Source organism: Sceloporus occidentalis, unplaced genomic scaffold (genome assembly GCF_023333645.1).
Source record: "Sceloporus occidentalis isolate IW3139 unplaced genomic scaffold, rSceOcc1.0.p SCAF_1, whole genome shotgun sequence".
NCBI lineage: Eukaryota > Metazoa > Chordata > Lepidosauria > Squamata > Phrynosomatidae > Sceloporus > Sceloporus occidentalis.
The window spans coordinates 149,674,858-149,692,830 of NW_028316981.1; the positions used below are offsets into that span (position 1 = coordinate 149,674,858).

Sequence of the window (17,973 nt, forward strand, 5' to 3'; positions counted from 1 at the left end):
TCCTTTGCCATATTCCCCCCCCCCCAAAAAAAAAAATATTATTTTGCTCCCAATTCCTACAATGCTGCCTAGAGGGCATGGGGAAATATTGCCATGCTGTGTGCCCTTGTTTGGCCATATTATGCCTTGATGTTAACTGCCATCAAGTTCACTTTGACTCATGATGACCTTATACATGAGAGATCTCCATAGTCAGCTCTCAACAGCCCTGCTCAGATTTTGCAAACTCAGGGCTGTAGTTTACTTAGGCCTGATCCAGAACAGTGCTTTGTGCCAGCCTGGACATGTAGTAGGGTTGCCCAGGGGCAGAGTGACCGCACGTCCTGCAACCCTACTGTGTGGCGGTGGCGTAACAATGGCAGCGCCCCATGTAAATGGGCACCGCCATTGTGATGTAAGCACCGTGCGGTGTCTGCACAGCGCCACACGTCACTTACGGCACAGGTGCGCCAATGGCGTACTTGCAACTTGCAACCCAGAAATTCCAGGTTCTTTTTGCTCCGCAGTGGCAGTGCGCCGTTTGTGGGTTGTGACGTCCCTGAGGAGCAAAAATGGGCACCAGCAGACTGCCCTTCCTTGGTGGTCTGTCCCATGCCCCAGTTTACTTGCTTGAGTCCATCCATCTAGAATGAGATGGTCCTCTTTTCCTGCTGCCTACCTTACCAGGAATTATTATCTTTTCTAGTGAGTCATGCCTTTCCATGATATGGCCACAGTATGGCAATTTCAATTTAGTCATCTTGGCTTACAGGGAGAGTCCCAGCAGTTACCCGCTCCAGTCTAACTGGAGATTATTGGATAACCCATTTGCTCCCACTCCTATTTACAGTTATTGAGCTCTGATGTGCCTATACCCCTTGGAAGTAGGCACAACAATAGTGTGCCCATTACATCACTGCAGTGTGGCTTGTTTTGCATCCTGACATCTCTGACTCTTTTCTTTCCTACCATTACCCTCCATGTTCCATTTGAAAAGTTTGTTAAGCCAATATACTCCCTGAGGCCCTGTGAGGGTTAATTTCCAACAGATAAAAGCTGGAATGTTTGAATCAGCCTCCACAGAATTACCACACCTCATTCCAAGTCTCTGTCACCACTTGACTGCATATTTATGTCCAGGAAGATATACCTACCTGGAGTACAATATTAAGCTCTTTTAATTTCCATTGAGCTCAGAGAAAAAAGTTTAGAAAATGCAGTGTTCAGCAGAATTCGGCATACTGAAACAAATTTATTTTTAACAGGCCATCTTTCACTGACCTGGTGCCCCACCCACCAATGTGCTGTACTATAACCCACATTATCCCCAAAGCTGCATAGCTAATCACATCCAAAAGTTGCCAAAGCAGGAAAGGACTGTTTATGCATTCCTCTAATTCTAGAAAGTGTTGGACTCCATATCTGTCTTACTTCTATCAGTGAGAGTTAACTGTAGCTGGATAAGCATCCTGCTTATAACAAACAAAATATAAGCTAAGTATGACAGCTCTAAATTAAAATTTGATCTCCAACATCACAAAAAGTGGCTTGACTTTGAGTGAGATAAATGCCAAAATCAATATGCATACAGAGATATATCTGTAACTATCCCTCATGTACAAAATTTCTTCTTCAGCCAACACTGCATGATGTTATATATTCACTCATATATGTAAAAATGTGTACATTTATATATATATAAAGTTGAACTATGACTCTAGTGACCAGGGTTCAAATCCCAGCTCAGCCATGGAAACAGCTGGGTGACCTTGGACAAGTTACACTCTCTCATCCCCAAATGATGTCAATGGTAACCCCCCTCTGAAAAAACTTGCCAAGAAAACCTCATGATAGGTTCACTTAGGGTCACCATAAGTCAGAAACAACTTGAAGATGCACAACAACAACTACAACATATCTTTATATTGATAGGTATAAACCTTGAGGTTGTATGTTTAGTTCTTTTTTTTAAAATAGTGAAACAGGATATGTATTTAAAACATGTTGGATTAGAATGTATACTGACAAAAGGTAGTTAAATGGCTTTAGTTCCCCTTTCTAGTGGAGAAATGTCTAAACAGACAATGTTTCTAAAGTGCAAGATATATATATCTTGCATATATATTTTTTAATACCTGGCATTAAATAAATGGCATATAGATAATGCTAGACCTATAACTCACAGAAATTTATACTTTAAATGTGTGTGTGTGTGTATTTCCCATGCACCTGTACAGAATGAACGCAGAGAACACTTTTAAACCCTGTGAAATCCAATATACATGTTCCAGCTGGCATAAGACTCAAGACCAGAAATGCCTTTGCGGTCAGCTTTATCTTAATCCTGTTCAAGGAAAGAATGTTTCCTTCACTCTGGAAAGGAAAAATGGTACCTGCATGTAGAGCCTGATGATAGCCATAAGAGTTTTCCCAATCCATCTCCTTCTTGTTTGCCCTCAGGTCACATTTAGCAAAGAGGAGGAAATATTCCCTTTTGCAGTTTTTCTGTCTCTTTTGCAGTGTTCACATTCATAGCAACAAACTATTCTGGCATCACATTTGTTTTCTTTCTGCAGGGCATTGCCCTTGGGCAAGTGCCAGTTCTTTTAACTATGCATGACGCCCTGGGCAAATCTGATGTTGAAGTAACACGTATTTACTTCCTCATTTTTATCCTTCTTTGGAGTAAACTGTTGCATTGCTTTAAAAAAAAATGTTTTGCCCTGTGCTGAAGAACAAGTACTCCTGTCTATAATGTAAAAAAGGAGGAAGGGAGGAGAAGGGAGAGGGAGGAATGTAGCAGCACCTTTAAGATTAATTGGTTTTTATTTTTGCATGAGCTTTTATAGATATAAACCCAGTTCTTAGGATTCTTTTTGTCTTCTACTCTTCCCTTCCTCCTTTTTATCCTGCAAGAGACTAACATGGCTACTTATTTAAAATCTGTCTATAATATAATATTTCATCCATGAAAGCTTCCTGTACATTATTTCTAACATGATTGTTAAGAAGAACTCTCCCTTATTGTTTCTCTTTCAGGGCAATTCTTAGCAATGTGAAGTCGAAGGCTTTCATGGCCGGGATCCATAGTTTTTTGTGGGTTTTTTGGGCTATGTGGCCATATTCTAGAAGAGTTTCTTCCTGATGTTTCGCCAACATCTGTGGCTGGCATCTTCAGAGCAAGTTCCCCTTGATTTGGTCCAATATATATAAATGTAAAAGTGATATCCTTGCTAAAAATGCAAGATGCATTGGGTGTGTTTTTCTGCACATAGAAGAACTTCAAAAATCATATATATTAAAAATGAAGATAAAAATTATCCAGGCCAGAAATTTCACATCAGGATGATTCACATGACCGATGACTCATTATTAGAAAATTCAAGCAATTTTAAGCTATCTCCTGCAGAATGCTCATTTTTTGCCCTCTGTGCCATCCTTTCAGATGCCTATAGGGTGCTAATTATATTTCACTATCCAATACAGTTTCAGTTACAAGTTGATATTGAAAGTGTTGTGCTAAATGCACTGTTCTCTTTCAATCAATGAAATTGCTTAATATGTGAGTTAGCACTAAAGTTGTCCCATTGTGTTCTGCAGATGGACCCTGTTTACTAATTTCAAGGGTATTCAGTATATCCAAAGAGGGGAACCTTTTCCTTGAGGTTTCATTCTACCTTTTGGTGAACCTCCAAACCTATCACAGTTTATTATTGCATGTGGCTTCGATTCAGGTTGAAATTAAGCTTATACCATTTCTGAGAAACTTGATATTTATTTATGAGCTGAAAGCCATTCTAAGTCCAGTTGGATCATCCTTATTCACTCGTTCTTAGTCTTCAGAGGAGGAGGATGCAGCAGCAGGACACAGGGGGTCACTGGGGGCGAGATTGGGGTGGTGGAGGAGGAGGAGGATGCAGCAGTAGGATGCAGGGGGTCACTGGGGGCGAGATCGGGGTGACCTTCCACACCAGACCAACTCGGATTGAAATCGAAGTGAGCTTGGAAACAATTTTTGTGAATTTGCTTGTTACCTAATTCACCTACATCAGGACTGACTTTGGATCTGGCTTGGAACTGCTCCCCATAGAAAGCAATTATGTGTGATAATCTATCATGTTTTAATGTGAATTCACATGGTTGGACCAGGAGTGACTTCGGATTGGAGCTGCAAAACTTGTTGTGTGATAAGGTCCAAAATTTGACTACAACTGAAATCATTACATTTACAACCTGAATCCTAACTGGCTGGGATCACAGTCCCAGGCACAAGGAGGGGCTCTACAGATGAATAAGCAATGAATACAAAAACAGGTTAATGCTGGGTAGCTTGAAGGGAGGGATGGCATCCCAAAAAGACCTCTTCTGCTGCAAATCTACACTGAGGAATATTCAGTGAAGTCCTGATTACTATCAGTCTCCTCCTGCTATACATTTCCATAGGAAAGAGTGATGGATGTGTAGCTCAAGTTTTCTGTTATATGCCTTTAAGAAGACTCCACCTTACAGTGACCCTAACACAGGGTTGTCTTGGCAAGATTTATTCAGAGGAGGTTTGCCATTGCCTTTCCCTAAGGCTGAGTGAGTATGGCTAGCTCAAAGTCACCCAGTGGTTTTCCATGGCCAAGCAGGGATTTGAACCCTGATCTCCCTTGTCCAACACTCAAACTACTGTACTAAACCACACTGGCTCCTGTAATAACATTTAATATTCCAGAATTAAGGGGGGTTTGTTGATATTTCTTTTCAGGACTTTAGGGAAGCTCTTTTTCATCTATAAAAGAGATTTCTAGATTGTCTTTCCTTCACTTGAGCAATCCTGGATACATGTTCCTCTCATATATATTGTTATAATGTCTATGTTGTACAAACACACAATTTGGCCTCAGCTCATGCACTGTAGATGTATTGCAACTCAGAAGTACACCATTAAAATTGATGGACTTTGTATGAGAGAGATTGAGACAAGAGACATGACTAACTCTGGCCTCCCAGAGTATTAGTCCAACATTCAAACCACTACTCCAACACTACTCTGTTTCTCAGACATACGTTCTTTTGATATAGGGGGATTGGATGATCGAAAAGAGGGACAGATATGGTATAGTCCCAACTAGCTGTTGGCATTCACTTGGTCTCTTATCCTCTGCAATAAGTTGCTATAGAAAGTGTTCCCTGAAGGCAGCAAGTTTGAAAGATGGTGTTCTACATAAAACAATTACTTGACATAAAACACATGACTAAGATTTGCATCAGTGGAAACAAGAGTATGAATTGTGCTTGGAGCATAGCTCTTTGCTATATAAAGGGCCCACTGAAAGCCTGCATGGTATATTGCTTAGTATCAGATTGTGGTCTGGAAGACCTGGGTTCAGATGACTGTTTAGACATGTAGATTAATGAAGGGTCAGTATTGCCAAGCAAGATCATTGTCTCTCCAGACTTGTCGAGAGAATAGAGAGGGAAGTGCCCCTTTCACTGCCTGTAGCTTCTCAGACAAAGAGTGGAATAAAAAATGTAATAATGGCATGGAATTCTGTATGAAACAAACTTCCCAGAATGAACCTCAGGTCCACACCGATGCACTTAACACAGAGACTTAAGTGGGACAAAACAAACAATATGGATGTTGATTAACTTTCATCTATTGCCACTACCACTGTTTTGCACTTTTAGTCTGGCTCTTTAGCAAAAACCTGTCTGACATGGGAGGCCCTACGAGCAGCACTGCTACTGTCACCATAGTCTCTTGCCTTAAAGGAACATGCACTCCCACCACCACAGAAATGTAGTGCCATGATAAGTTACCCTAGTTCCAAGAAATGCTGTTTTGGGCATCTTTTTCTATTGATTTCCCCTTGGATGAGGGAATGGTTACACTTGTCGGAGTCATCCCCAATTAATATGTAGAGGCAAGACATCCAGGATATTGTGGGAAACAGAAGAAGCTGGGATGTGTAGCTAAACAAAGCTCTAGCAACATGTGGGATAAAAAGATCAAGCCGTTTGGGAGAACCAGACTTTGACTTCAAAGATAAGGAGAAAATGTCAGGGTGGGTCTGTGTTTCCTCAGACCATCTTCCACAACATGGGAGATCTTTAGAGACTCTACAATGGCAAATTAAAAAAAAATCATATCTATGGGTCTCCATGCTGGCCGAGCAGCAAAATATTACAAAATCTAAAAATGCATGTTACAGTAAGACCTTTATCATGTCAACAAAAGACATGTTGGATTTAGAAGCCTTTGGTTGGTCTAATAAAGGTATTTTGGATTTTGTTATACTTTGCACTGGGAAAGCATGTGTTTTCCAGCAGTCTTCCTGAACACCTCTCCAGATTCCCACCCCAGCCTCTGTATGTAAGAATGTTGAAAATTATATTTGGTGGATAAGGACTTACCTTCTCTTCCCTATTGAAAATCTGGCCATGGTTAAGCTTGGAATAAACAAGCCAGAATTATCTATAGTAAGGCTTGGGCTCCCATACTTTTCTTCCTTTCACTTCTTTTTTGGCTTAAAAGTGGAATTTGAAAGCTTTTGCTTCCATTTTTAGTGAACCACAGCTTATGTCATCAGTCTGGATAAAACTATTTGTGTATGTGCCTTCAAATTGACTGTTGATTTATGGCAACCCTATGAATTTCATAGGGTTTTCTTAGGCAAGGAATGCTCTGAGGTGATTTTGCCAATTTCTTCCTCTGAAATATCGCCTACAGCATCTGGTATTCGTTGGCAGTCTCACATCCAAGTACTAACCAGGGCTGGCCCTTCTTAGATTCCAAGATAAGACAGGATCTGATGCATTTCAGTCCTTGTGGATAACATTATACACCATGATTTGGCCAAGTGGAAGTTTCTCTACCCTTCTCCTAAGAAGGCTGGAGAAGGGAGAGCATAAGCCTGAGGCGTGCAGTATTCATTCCAGCTCATTCACATCACACAAAACAATTACATATTCACTGATTTGGAGTGAAAGAACAGTGTGCAAATTTCTGAAATTTGTTTGATGTACCCTGTTTCTTCACCTTCAAAAAGAAACCACATCTCCATAATTGGATGTGTGTGAGAGAGAGCTCTTCACTTATAAATGCCAGTTTTGATTACTTAAAATATGTCTTTTATTTAATCCTTAAGGGGTTAAGAAATATTTTTTTTGAAAAGATCCCTGATTCACATTTTTAGAAAGTAAATAGGACAAGCATTGAACATCTAAAATCCAGCAGTCATCATTTTATTTAAACCAGTGGAAAACTCAAATGCCATAAAAACACTCTGTGGAAGAAAACCACTTCTGTTGTAAATTCACAGGACTGAAAGCATTGTAGTAGATTAATTTGTCCAATCTTTAGTCCAAAGACAGAGTGTACTATGTTTGAAGCATTCCTAACAAATGCCTTGCAAGCCTTTACATCAAAATCCACCACTAAGGATTTTACACAACATACTCAGGCAGTATATTCTGTTGCTAACTACTAGTAGTACCACTGCCTATTTTGTCTTTCTCTTACATTTACCTACTTTAAAAAAAAGTATTGCTTTCCCCCCTTAGTTTCAATAAATGCATTAACAAATGTTCACCATTTTATATATTTGAAAACAATCAGTATGCACCCCCCAGGTAAATGTAGAAAATGTTTCTGCAAAGTTAACTGTTTGGACAAGAACCACTCTTGAACTGCACCCTTAATACTCTTCACTTTTAGGCTAAACATATTCAATTCCTTCAGGATTTTCCAACAGCCCATTTTAATTTTCAGTTCTTCAATCAATTCTTTCCAGCAGAAGAGGGGAACTTATATCTGTGTACTCACAAGTCAAGCAGCACTTTCCCCCATAGTGGTATTTTAATTTTGCTATTTTAGCATCCATGTGGGATGTGGGACGCAAAAGAAAACAATTCTACAACTGAGAGAATGAGACAGATGTTAAAAATGTCCATTGCACTGTGAATGGCAATGTGAATATAACATTTTGGATCTCTAACAGAGAGATACTGAGATACTGTTATTATTGTAATTAATTTTTTAGTATTTATCCCACCTCTCAAAGTTGATTAGGCACTAGAAACACTGGTATGGCCATTTAGACTCATTAAAATGAGACATAGAACTGGGCTTCTATCATTTCCAAGTTACTACTTAAAACATTTATTCTGAAGAACACTTTCATAGTACAGACAATTTTGTGCTTTTTTCTATATTATAATAAATTATTGATGCCTGAATATAACATTATTGATGCCTGGCTACTAAGTGGGGAGGGGGATATTCCATGTTGTAATTCTTTACGAATTCACTCTCGAGAACTATGAGAAAAGTGCTCTCCTTGGTGGAGTCATGTGCAATAATTTTGTTAATCCAAATTAAATCAATCATGCTTCATAAAAGTGTGTGTGATAGGAATATTAAACTGGTTCTAAAACATGAACATATGGGAGTCAGTGAAATCTCTTGCAGATAAAATGGGTTGTGACTATCTGTGTAATCTTTAGCCATGTCACACCACTGGATCTACTCTGGGTTTCAGTCTGAACTTTTAAAAATGTTATTTAGGATGTTATCAACTAAGAGAGAGTAAAGGAAGACCTTAGAAAATTACAATATGAGGGAGAAACGTCTGAATTTGAAAAACAATTGTGTTTGATTAGTCAAACATATGAACTATTGCTGAGGTTTAGTACTGAAGAAGAATAAATCAAGGTTAAATGGTCAACAAATCTGGGGAAAATATACAGATAAAGCAATGGGAGGATATTTGGAATAAGGGATTAAAATTTACTTGCTCCTGCAACCTCAAAGAAACCTATCCATGGTATTGGATCCTATCCCCAGTCAGTTTAGCACCTTGGATAGGTTGCTCAGATTCTGGACTAAAACCCATAATGCAATGGTTCTCAAAACCTTAGCCTTTGTGACCCCCCTTCACATCTACATATTGATGTTGTGCCCCCTGGCTCTTGATGTAGTCTATCAATAAAAATATTTTGTTTGTTTAGTGTGCATATTTTTATTCATGTATATTCATATTTTAATATCTTGTAAGGAAATAGCTCTCTTCCTCCTCCCTCAGGCAGAGGCTTCAAATGCTCTCCTGGCCATTCTCTTCCCCTCCAAGACATAAAAGGTTTGAGAAGAAGAGGAGGCAGAGTTGTTGTTATCAGGGCCTCCATGTCTCGCATCCCTAGGGTTGCCATAACCCGGCGGCCCCCGTGCCATTCACGGTTTCGGGGGGGCCCTCCCGGTCCCGGTCCGGTTTGGACCCCCACCCGTGCCTTGTTCCCGGTTTGGGGGCCCGCTTCGGCCATTGCCGCTGCTGCTAATGCGGCTGCTGCGGCGCCAACCCACCTCCTCCTCCGGCTCCGCCTTCCTCCTCCTCCTCAGTGGGCCGGCAGCAGAAGCGCCATCTCTACCGCGCGCCCCACTGGGAGGGCTTGCGCGCCTTGGCGCGCGCCGCCCAGGCCTCAGCAGGGGCCAGTGGCAGCACGCGCGCCTGCCCATTCCCTCCGCACGCGCCTGCCCCCCCACTTCTTTCCGCGCGCGCTCGCCTGCCCACCCCACTTCCCTCCGCGCGCGCGCACCTGCCCACCACACTTCCCTCCGCACGCACGCACCTGCCCCACTTCCAGGAGGAGGAGGGGGGAGAGGAGGAGGAGGAAAAGGAGGAGGAAGGAGCCGGAGGAAGGGTGCCCGAAGGCCAGGACACAATTGGGCCAGAGGAGGAGGAGGAGGAGGAGGAGGAGGAGGAGGAAATCTGAGTCACTGGCCATTAGGTCTGCCTTGGTATTTTGGGGTTTTTAAATTATTTTTAAAAATATAAAATCCTTATTTTATTTAATTTTTTAAATTTTTATTATTGCTTTTTATTTTTTATTTTATTAATTTTTATTATTGCTTGTTTTTGTTTTATTTTATTAATTTTTATTATTGCTTGTTTTTGTTTTATTTTATTAATTTTATTATTGCTTGTTTTTATTTTATTTTATTAATTTTTATTATTGCTTGTTTTTATTTTATTTTATTAATTTTTATTATTGCTTGTTTTTGTTTTATTTTATTAATTTTATTATTGCTTGTTTTTGTTTTATTTTATTAATTTTTATTATTGCTTGTTTTTTATTTTATTACATTAATTTATATTATCAAATATATACACCCCTGCCTTGTTTTTTATTTATTTTTTCATTATTTTTTATTATTAAATATATGCAAGTGCATTTTTTGCGTATTTATGGTGCTTTGAATGCTAACAAATGCCTTTCCTGGACAATTATAGTGATGATGATGATGATGATGATGATGATGATGATGATGATGATGATGATGATGATGATGATGATATTGCTATCAACCAGCCTCTGAGGCACGGCCAATGTAACTTGCTGTGATTTTTACAAACTCATGCGCAGTGAAGAAAAACCACAGTCCCTTGCCCAAGTACACACTTCTGAGAAGTACACTTGAACCCGAGGGCAAGTCCATTTCTGGCATCTGTCTAGGAATAATGCCAAAATGTCCTCCATTTTGATCATGCCTAAAAACATGCATTTATATTAACATTTTAAAAAAAAAACTCAATTTTTTGCGCATCCTCTATTTTTATAAAAATGTGTCCTACATTTGAAAATGTTGCCCTACATTTGTCCTACATTTGTCCCGGTTTGGAGGTCCTCACTTATGGCAACCCTACGCATCCCCCCCCCCCATGAGCAACGCTGGCAGACCCACTGCCATAATGGATTCACTGCCCTGCTGGTATGGAAGGCAACAGCCATCACTGATCATACTTGTGCTTTAAAAGACTGAGTAGCAGATGGGAGGAGGGGGATAGAATTCTTTGACGGCCATCACTTACTTTGAGGCTCAGAATAGTATAAAATATGCAAAGCATGTTACAGTAAAGGCTGTTGCTACACAAGCAATATATGAATTCCCAAAGCTATGTTTGGCAATCTGAACATAAATTTTCTCTTCTCTTACTCATATCCTGGTGTAAAGTCACTGTATCTTCCATCTGTTTATTCTTACGGGAAAATTTAAATGACTTTTTGTTTCTTTTTACAGCAAACTTCCAAGCTGGGCAAGAGCTGTTGTCCCCAAAATATTTTATGTTACAGAGAAGGCGTGGAATTACTACCCATACACAATTACAGGTACATTGGCTTGTTTATTTGTTTGTTTTAAGACAGACTGATTTCAGTTTTAAAGGGTTATTTTATAATGAATAAATTGGCATAAGCTTTTGTGGATTTCAAGTCTGCTTCATCTGATGCATGAAGCGTGATCCTCATCTGCAGGCATACATCAGATGATTAGGTAGGATGTGGGGAAGAATTGTAAGCAGTGAGGCCAGAGGGAATTACATTAAAAAATAAATTGAATTCATGTAAAATAAAAGCACAGTCCGTTGGCAGAGACAACCGATAACCCAGGGTGCATCTACACTGTAGAAATAATGCATTTTGACACCATTTTAACTGCCATTGCTCCATTCTACAGAATTCAGGATTTGGCAGAGAAGGCTAAAGACCTTGTAAACTAGAAATCCTAGGATGTCATAGGATGGAAGTAAAGCACTTAAAGCGGTGTCAAACTGCATTATTTCTACAGTGTAGATGCACCCCAGTCAATTTAGTAGCAGAGTTAAATAATTGCTTCAGTGGGACAGGGGAAAATGTCTCTATTTAGACCTAGATGAGGGGAATTTACTAAAAATTTGTAATTTAGTGGTTTTAAATTGCAGTCCCCCTTTGAAAGTCCTTTGTTCAAGGATGACCACCTGTAGATCAGCAGTAAAGCTTGATATAGTTTCCACATATTCTCATTCTTGGCATTCTGTGAGATAATGTCATACTTCATGCTGGCATATGAGTAGGTGCACAAACCTTGATGCTGTGGTTGATGTTTTTGTTAGGTACAACAAAAACCTGAGCAGATAGGGGGACTGAACTGGCATCTGGTTCTATTACTTGATCTGGTACCTGTTTTTTTGGTGCCCATTTTGTGCCCTGTTGTTGCTGGCAGGACCTATTTTAGGCTAGGTGGTTGCCTTTAAGCACGGAATGACCTATCAGCCAAGGCCTGTGACAGGAAATTATCATAGTCCAGAATGTGCTGTAGATTCTTGATTAGATACTGGAGAGCTATAGAGAGCTACAACTGATATTCTGTCACTTTCTCTTCTAGAATTGTCCTGTAGTAGATTGTTCTTGGTACCAGTGTGGCTTTGTTGATCTGCTTTAAAAAATTGAATTGAATGATTGCTGTAGTCTAAGAAAAGTCTAATGTAAATTCTCAAGTTGTGAGTCATTGTCCAGAAAATCAGAACAGATGTGGTTGTACATTTGGGTTAAGCTATAGAAAGTGGATTTTGTGGTGTGTTCTAGATGGCAGGAGGCAGCATTTCAAGATGTGTAGCAATCAGTAGACTTTTGATAGGTGTGCCTATATGTCCATTATGTGGGTACATGTAGTCTCCAAAAGTACACCGGTTGGCTGTACTCGTGGTTGGCTTCACTCCTGAAGCTGCTCTGAGTTGTACAGGGCTTCTTACAGGGCTGGGCTTCTGAAAGAATTGGGTAAACCTATGAAGGCACTAGGAGAGCTTCCATACAGCTCAGAGCAGCTGCAAAAGGAGTGGCAATAAAATCAAGACTACATTCACAGCCACACTCGCAGTGGGTTCACCAGCTGCTCACTCCAAGGTGGATAAATGTTGCTGAAACTTGATTTTTGAAGTCCCGGTGGAACGTCTCAAATGCCATTCAAGTACTGAAGGTACATCATTTCCATCTTATATGATTTCTTACAATTCCACAAGAACAACAAATTGTGATATACCTGCAGTTGGGGTTAACGCTTCCTGCATCTGATGAAGTAAATTTCAGTCTTTGAAAGCTGGAGCCATAATAAATATAGTTTTTAAAGTGCAACATGACCCTTTGGAGTTTATCAGACAAGGGAAATTGGAAGTATAATCCAATGGCAATCCGAACGCAATCATGGGGTTTAATGTTATTGCATGATAGACCACCACACGCAATTTCGGGCAATGGGAAGTCAGTCTGAACGCAATCATGGGGTTTAACATTATTGTGTGAGAGGTGTTCACACGCAATTTTGGGCAATGGCAAGCTATTTTCGGGCAATGGGAAGTCAGTCTGAATGCAATTCAAATTCACGTAAATTCACTGAACTAGAGAATTCACGTAAATGCGTTCTGGCCCCACTTTCTTTTCATTCAAAATTAAGAGAAATTCCTCCTGTGTGATAAACTCCTTTGATAGCTAACCTATCTGCATCTCTAGAAATTTCTACAATTTTTCTTTTCAAAATTAATTTTAAAAAAGATAGCATCATATATCTTTTAGATTTTAGTGTAATAGATCAGAGTTATTCCATCTTGGCCTTCATTCTTGCTCTATCCTTTGATGGTTCCTAGATATATTTGTGGCCCAAACATATCACCACGTGCTGTAAGCGCCAGTTCACACTGTTGCTATTACCTGTTTCAGCTGAGGCTAAAATAGACAGCTGGGCTGCACAAGGAACTTTACATCATAGATATAAGGAAGAAACCGAAGCTCATCCAGCACTTGTGTGGCATTTTAAGGTCCACCTCAGTGCAACAGAGCTCCCAATGAAACCTAACCTTGCAAGAAGGGCAGGTTTGGCCACTGACTAGATCTGAACTGTGACAAGACAGGTTGCAATGGTGCAAATTGTTTACTGTACCACAGCAAAATCTGACCTGCAGACCTAGACTTATCTTTTTATCTTTATGGAAACTGGCTTACTTCAATGGAGACAAATGCCTGAGTAAAGGGAGGGAGAATAAGAATTAGAAGACCCACTATCCTGGCAGAAAGAATCAAATAGATTTTTCCCTCCAGCTGCCCTAGGTGAGAGTTTAACATGTGCAGTGCCTTTCTGGGGACTCCATAGGGAAAATCCATTGTGATACCAGGCAGCTGTTTACAATACATACTCAGTGTAACAGCAGCAAGTCACTTGCTCTGAGGTAAAAACTAAGGGTCCAGCCATGTGATTGATGCTTGCTGCCTTGTTTTGACCCAAGAGTGATCAACTTGCCAGGTCCATGCCAGGCAGCACAGCAAGACATGCATGTGAACAGCCACCCAGCATCGCAATAGAGGTGTTCCTTCATTTTAACCTCAGGACTTGTGGCTTGCTAATGCCACACCAGGTAGCACAGTGAGAGGCATTGTAAATAGCTGCTTGGTGTCACAACAGAGGGCTTTGGATATTCTGGGGAAATCTGGAACAAATAGTGAGTTTTTTAAAACCATTCTAAAGGAGGGAGTGCATCATGTGGACTATTTACATGAGAACTGGAAATTGGGCCATGTGTCAGAGTGAGCAACTTGCTGACCCAGCACCAGCCATCACAGCATCGCAATAGAGGGCCCCAGGTAAGAGGAGGATATTAGGGCAGCTCCAGGGTCAGAATACTCCAGGCTGCTTCCAAAGTATCCCGGTCCATGGAGACCCAGCCATAGCGGGGGCAGAAGATCAAGAATTATGCAGGAATATTTGCTGCCTTTATGTTTCACTAGCCCTGTTTTCTAATTTTTGTCTTTTCCAGTTATTAAACCAGTTATTAAAGAAATAAAATAGAAATCTTGGTCTTCTACACTGTGTTCTGTCTCAAATAATCCACAGGGACTACATTATTATCACTAGTCAGCTCAATTGTTAAAGTTTATTTGCATTTTAATTAAAGCTATATGATCAGCAAAATAATTATATCATTGTTTTTTCTTTTTCTTCTCTTTCCTTTGGCCAAACTTGGATCAGAATACACGGTAAGTTTTTCTTACTCTTTGTCATTTTGAGAGAATTGGTAGTCAAACTATGCAGGAAGCTCCAGAGTGGGCTCTCAAAGTAGTTTAATAGAATATTCAATGGAAAATGGATAGTTCTTTTATAGAACTGGATATTGTAATTAATCTTAGGAGGATCTTATCAATTATTTATCCTAATATTATGATAATTTCAAAAACTTGATATATTTTGCCACCCATTAGCAGTAATTTACACCATTTACACCATGATCGTCCAGTTAGTCTGACATCTATACCAGGGAAGATTCTAAAGCAGATTATTAAACAGAGAGTCTGTGAACATCTAGAAAGCAATGCCATAATCACAAAAAGTCAACATGGGTTTCAGAGAAAGAAGTCATGCCAGACAAACCTGATCTCTTTTTTTGATAAAATTACCAGCTTGGTAGATGAAGGTAATTCTGTGGATATAGTGTATCTTGATTTCAGTAAGGCCTTTGACAGGGTTCCCCATGATATTCTTGCAAACAAGCTAGTAAAATGTGGGCTAAACAATGTAACTGTTACATGGATTTGTAATTGGTTGACCAGCCGAAACCAAAGGGTGTTCAACAATGGCTCCTTTTCATCCTGGAGAGAAGTGACCAGTGGGGTACCACAGGGTTCTGTTCTGGGCCCAGTGCTATTCAACATCTTTATCACTGACTTGGATGACAGAATTGGGGGCATACTTATCGAATTTGCAGATGACACCAAACTAGGAGGAGTAGCTAATACCCCAGAAGACAGGACCAAAATTCAAAAAAGCTGGGCCAAAGCTAACAAAATGAATTTCAACACGGAGAAATGTAAGGTACTGCACTTAGGGCAGAAAAATGAAATGAACAGATATAGGATGGGGGACACCTGGCTGAATGAAACTACGTGTGAAAGGAATCTCGGAGTCCAAGTAGACCACAAATTGAACATGAGTAAACAGTGCGATGCAGCAGCTAACAAAGCCAATGCGATTTTAGGCTGCATCAATAGAAGTATAGTGTCTAGATCAAGGGAAGTAATAGTGCCACTATATTCTGCTCTGGTCAGGCCCCACCTGGAATATTGTGTCCAGTTCTGGGCGCCACAATTCAAAAAGGACATTGAGAAACTGGAGCGTGTCCAAAGGAGGGCGACTAAAATGGTGAAGGGTCTGGAAACCAAGCCCTATGAGGAACGCCTTAGAGAGCTGGGTATGTTTAGCCTGGAGAAGAGAAGGTTAAGAGGTGATATGATAGCCTTGTTTAAATATTTGAAGGGATGTCATACTGAGGAGAGAGCAAGCTTGTTTTCTGCTGCTCCAGAGAACAGGACCCAGAGCAATGGATGCAAGCTCCAGGAAAAGAGATTCCACCTCAACATTAGGAGGAACTTCCTGACAGTAAGGGCTGTTCGACAGTGGAACACACTTCTTCATCGGAGTGTAGTGGAGTCTCCCTCCTTGGAGGTCTTTAAACAAAGGCTGGATGGTCATCTGTTGGGGATGCTTTGATTGAGATTTCCTACATGACAGAATGGGGTTGGACTGGATGGCCCTTGCGATCTCTTCCAATTCTATGATTCTATGATTCCATAATAGAAAAAAATCACATAAACATAAAAAATAATAAGGACTTCAAAGTGCTGGTAGTCAAGTTTCAGTTTTTATTGTATCTTTTGTTAATTTATAAAATGGCCATCAATTTAGTTACAGCATCTGGAGAACTCTGCAATCTTAAGACAAAATTAAAATTGGGCTCAGTGCCCAGAAAGGAGTATAAGAAATTAGTGGTTTTTTTAATGCAGACATAAAAGATATAGATACAATTGTGAGTGTACTATACTGAACAGAATAGAATTTTTACCAGGCTCGGTTGGTGAGCACATGAGAGAGAACCTTCTCAGTGTCTGTTCCTAGACTTTGAAATTTCCTCCTGAGGTAGATTCAATCTGCCTCCTTTCTGTTGTCTTTTCTCCAATGGGCAAAATTGTTTAAATAGGCCTTTGGTTCTGGCTAACCAGTGTGGACTGGTGTGTAACTGACTATACTGTTTTAATATGCATTGTGTTTTTAAGTGTTTTAATTGCTTTGAATTTGAATGTTTTATAAATAGTTTTTTAATTGAATATACTCTTTGAAAGACCATATTTTCCCTTACAAACCAGCTTATGTTTTGAGTTCTGCAGGGGGAGGCCCTTCTCTCTGTCCTCCCACAGGTACATTTAGTGGGAACACAGGAGAGGGCCCTCTCAGTAGCTACCCGCAGGCGCTGGAGTCCCCATGGATAACAAAATATAATGACATAGCAAAATGGTGTCCCTTATAAAAAATGGAAAATCAAGGTTTGGTATTTGAAATTTATACTTTTTTGAACATTTTCAAATCGTGAATGCTTGAATCCATGTATAAGAAGGGCCAGCTGTATTTTGCAGATCAAAATATTCTGTCTCTGCTGTATTGTCAATGTAAAGGCAGTAGTTTCAAACTTTCATTTACTTCACTAATATTTGATCAGGCATACACTATGACATGATTATATGTTTTCAGTTATAGACAGAAATACTATTATAATTTTCATTCAGTGTGTAAAGTGCTAAGTGGACAGACAGATGATACATTTTAAGGAAAAACTGAGACATTCATGGCAATATATTTGTGCAGCACATGTGCTTTTGGTTGTGATACAGCTAGAGTGGATGCATCAGACATTCCACACTCTGTCAGAAAGCAACAGCTTCCAAGCTTTGTCTAAAATAAATCGGTTTACTCTTAAAGTGTTGAAAAGCTTGAGATGTGTGCAGCAGTAAATATCAAACACAGCCTCTCTCTACTAGCTCTCTCTCTGTCTCTCAGGAAATGGTGTCAATTTCCTTGCTTTCTTTCCTGAGGGCAAATGCTTATTCATTTCCTGCCCTATTAAAAAAATTCAGCCACTCCATTACCAACACTTTCCAATAAACTAGGTTACCATGCCACATTGGACATGCGAAGACAATAGACTGCAGATTTATTGTTTACTTCTATCGGTTGTAACTATTCTGTCAGTATAAGTGGCAGTAACAGGTTATGGAGCCTGCCTTACACAATTTTGATGTGCTTCCACTCACCTAACAACATGCAGGTTTTAGTCAAGGAAAGTTGGCTGCTTTGCAAAACCATTACTTCCCACTTCCATT

At 40.0% G+C, this 17,973-nt stretch overlaps 1 protein-coding gene across 1 annotated transcript in view; it reads left to right on the top strand.

Annotated features, from left to right (window-relative positions):
• The window catches only part of PITPNC1 (phosphatidylinositol transfer protein cytoplasmic 1), a 186,515-nt gene that overhangs the window by 98,535 nt on the left and 70,007 nt on the right, over nt 1-17,973 (top strand). The window contains exons 3-4 of the mRNA XM_089540927.1: nt 11,042-11,130; nt 14,795-14,802. Coding sequence (XP_089397053.1) covers nt 11,042-11,130; nt 14,795-14,802 — 97 coding nt within the window. The remainder of the gene's footprint in view (nt 1-11,041; nt 11,131-14,794; nt 14,803-17,973) is intronic.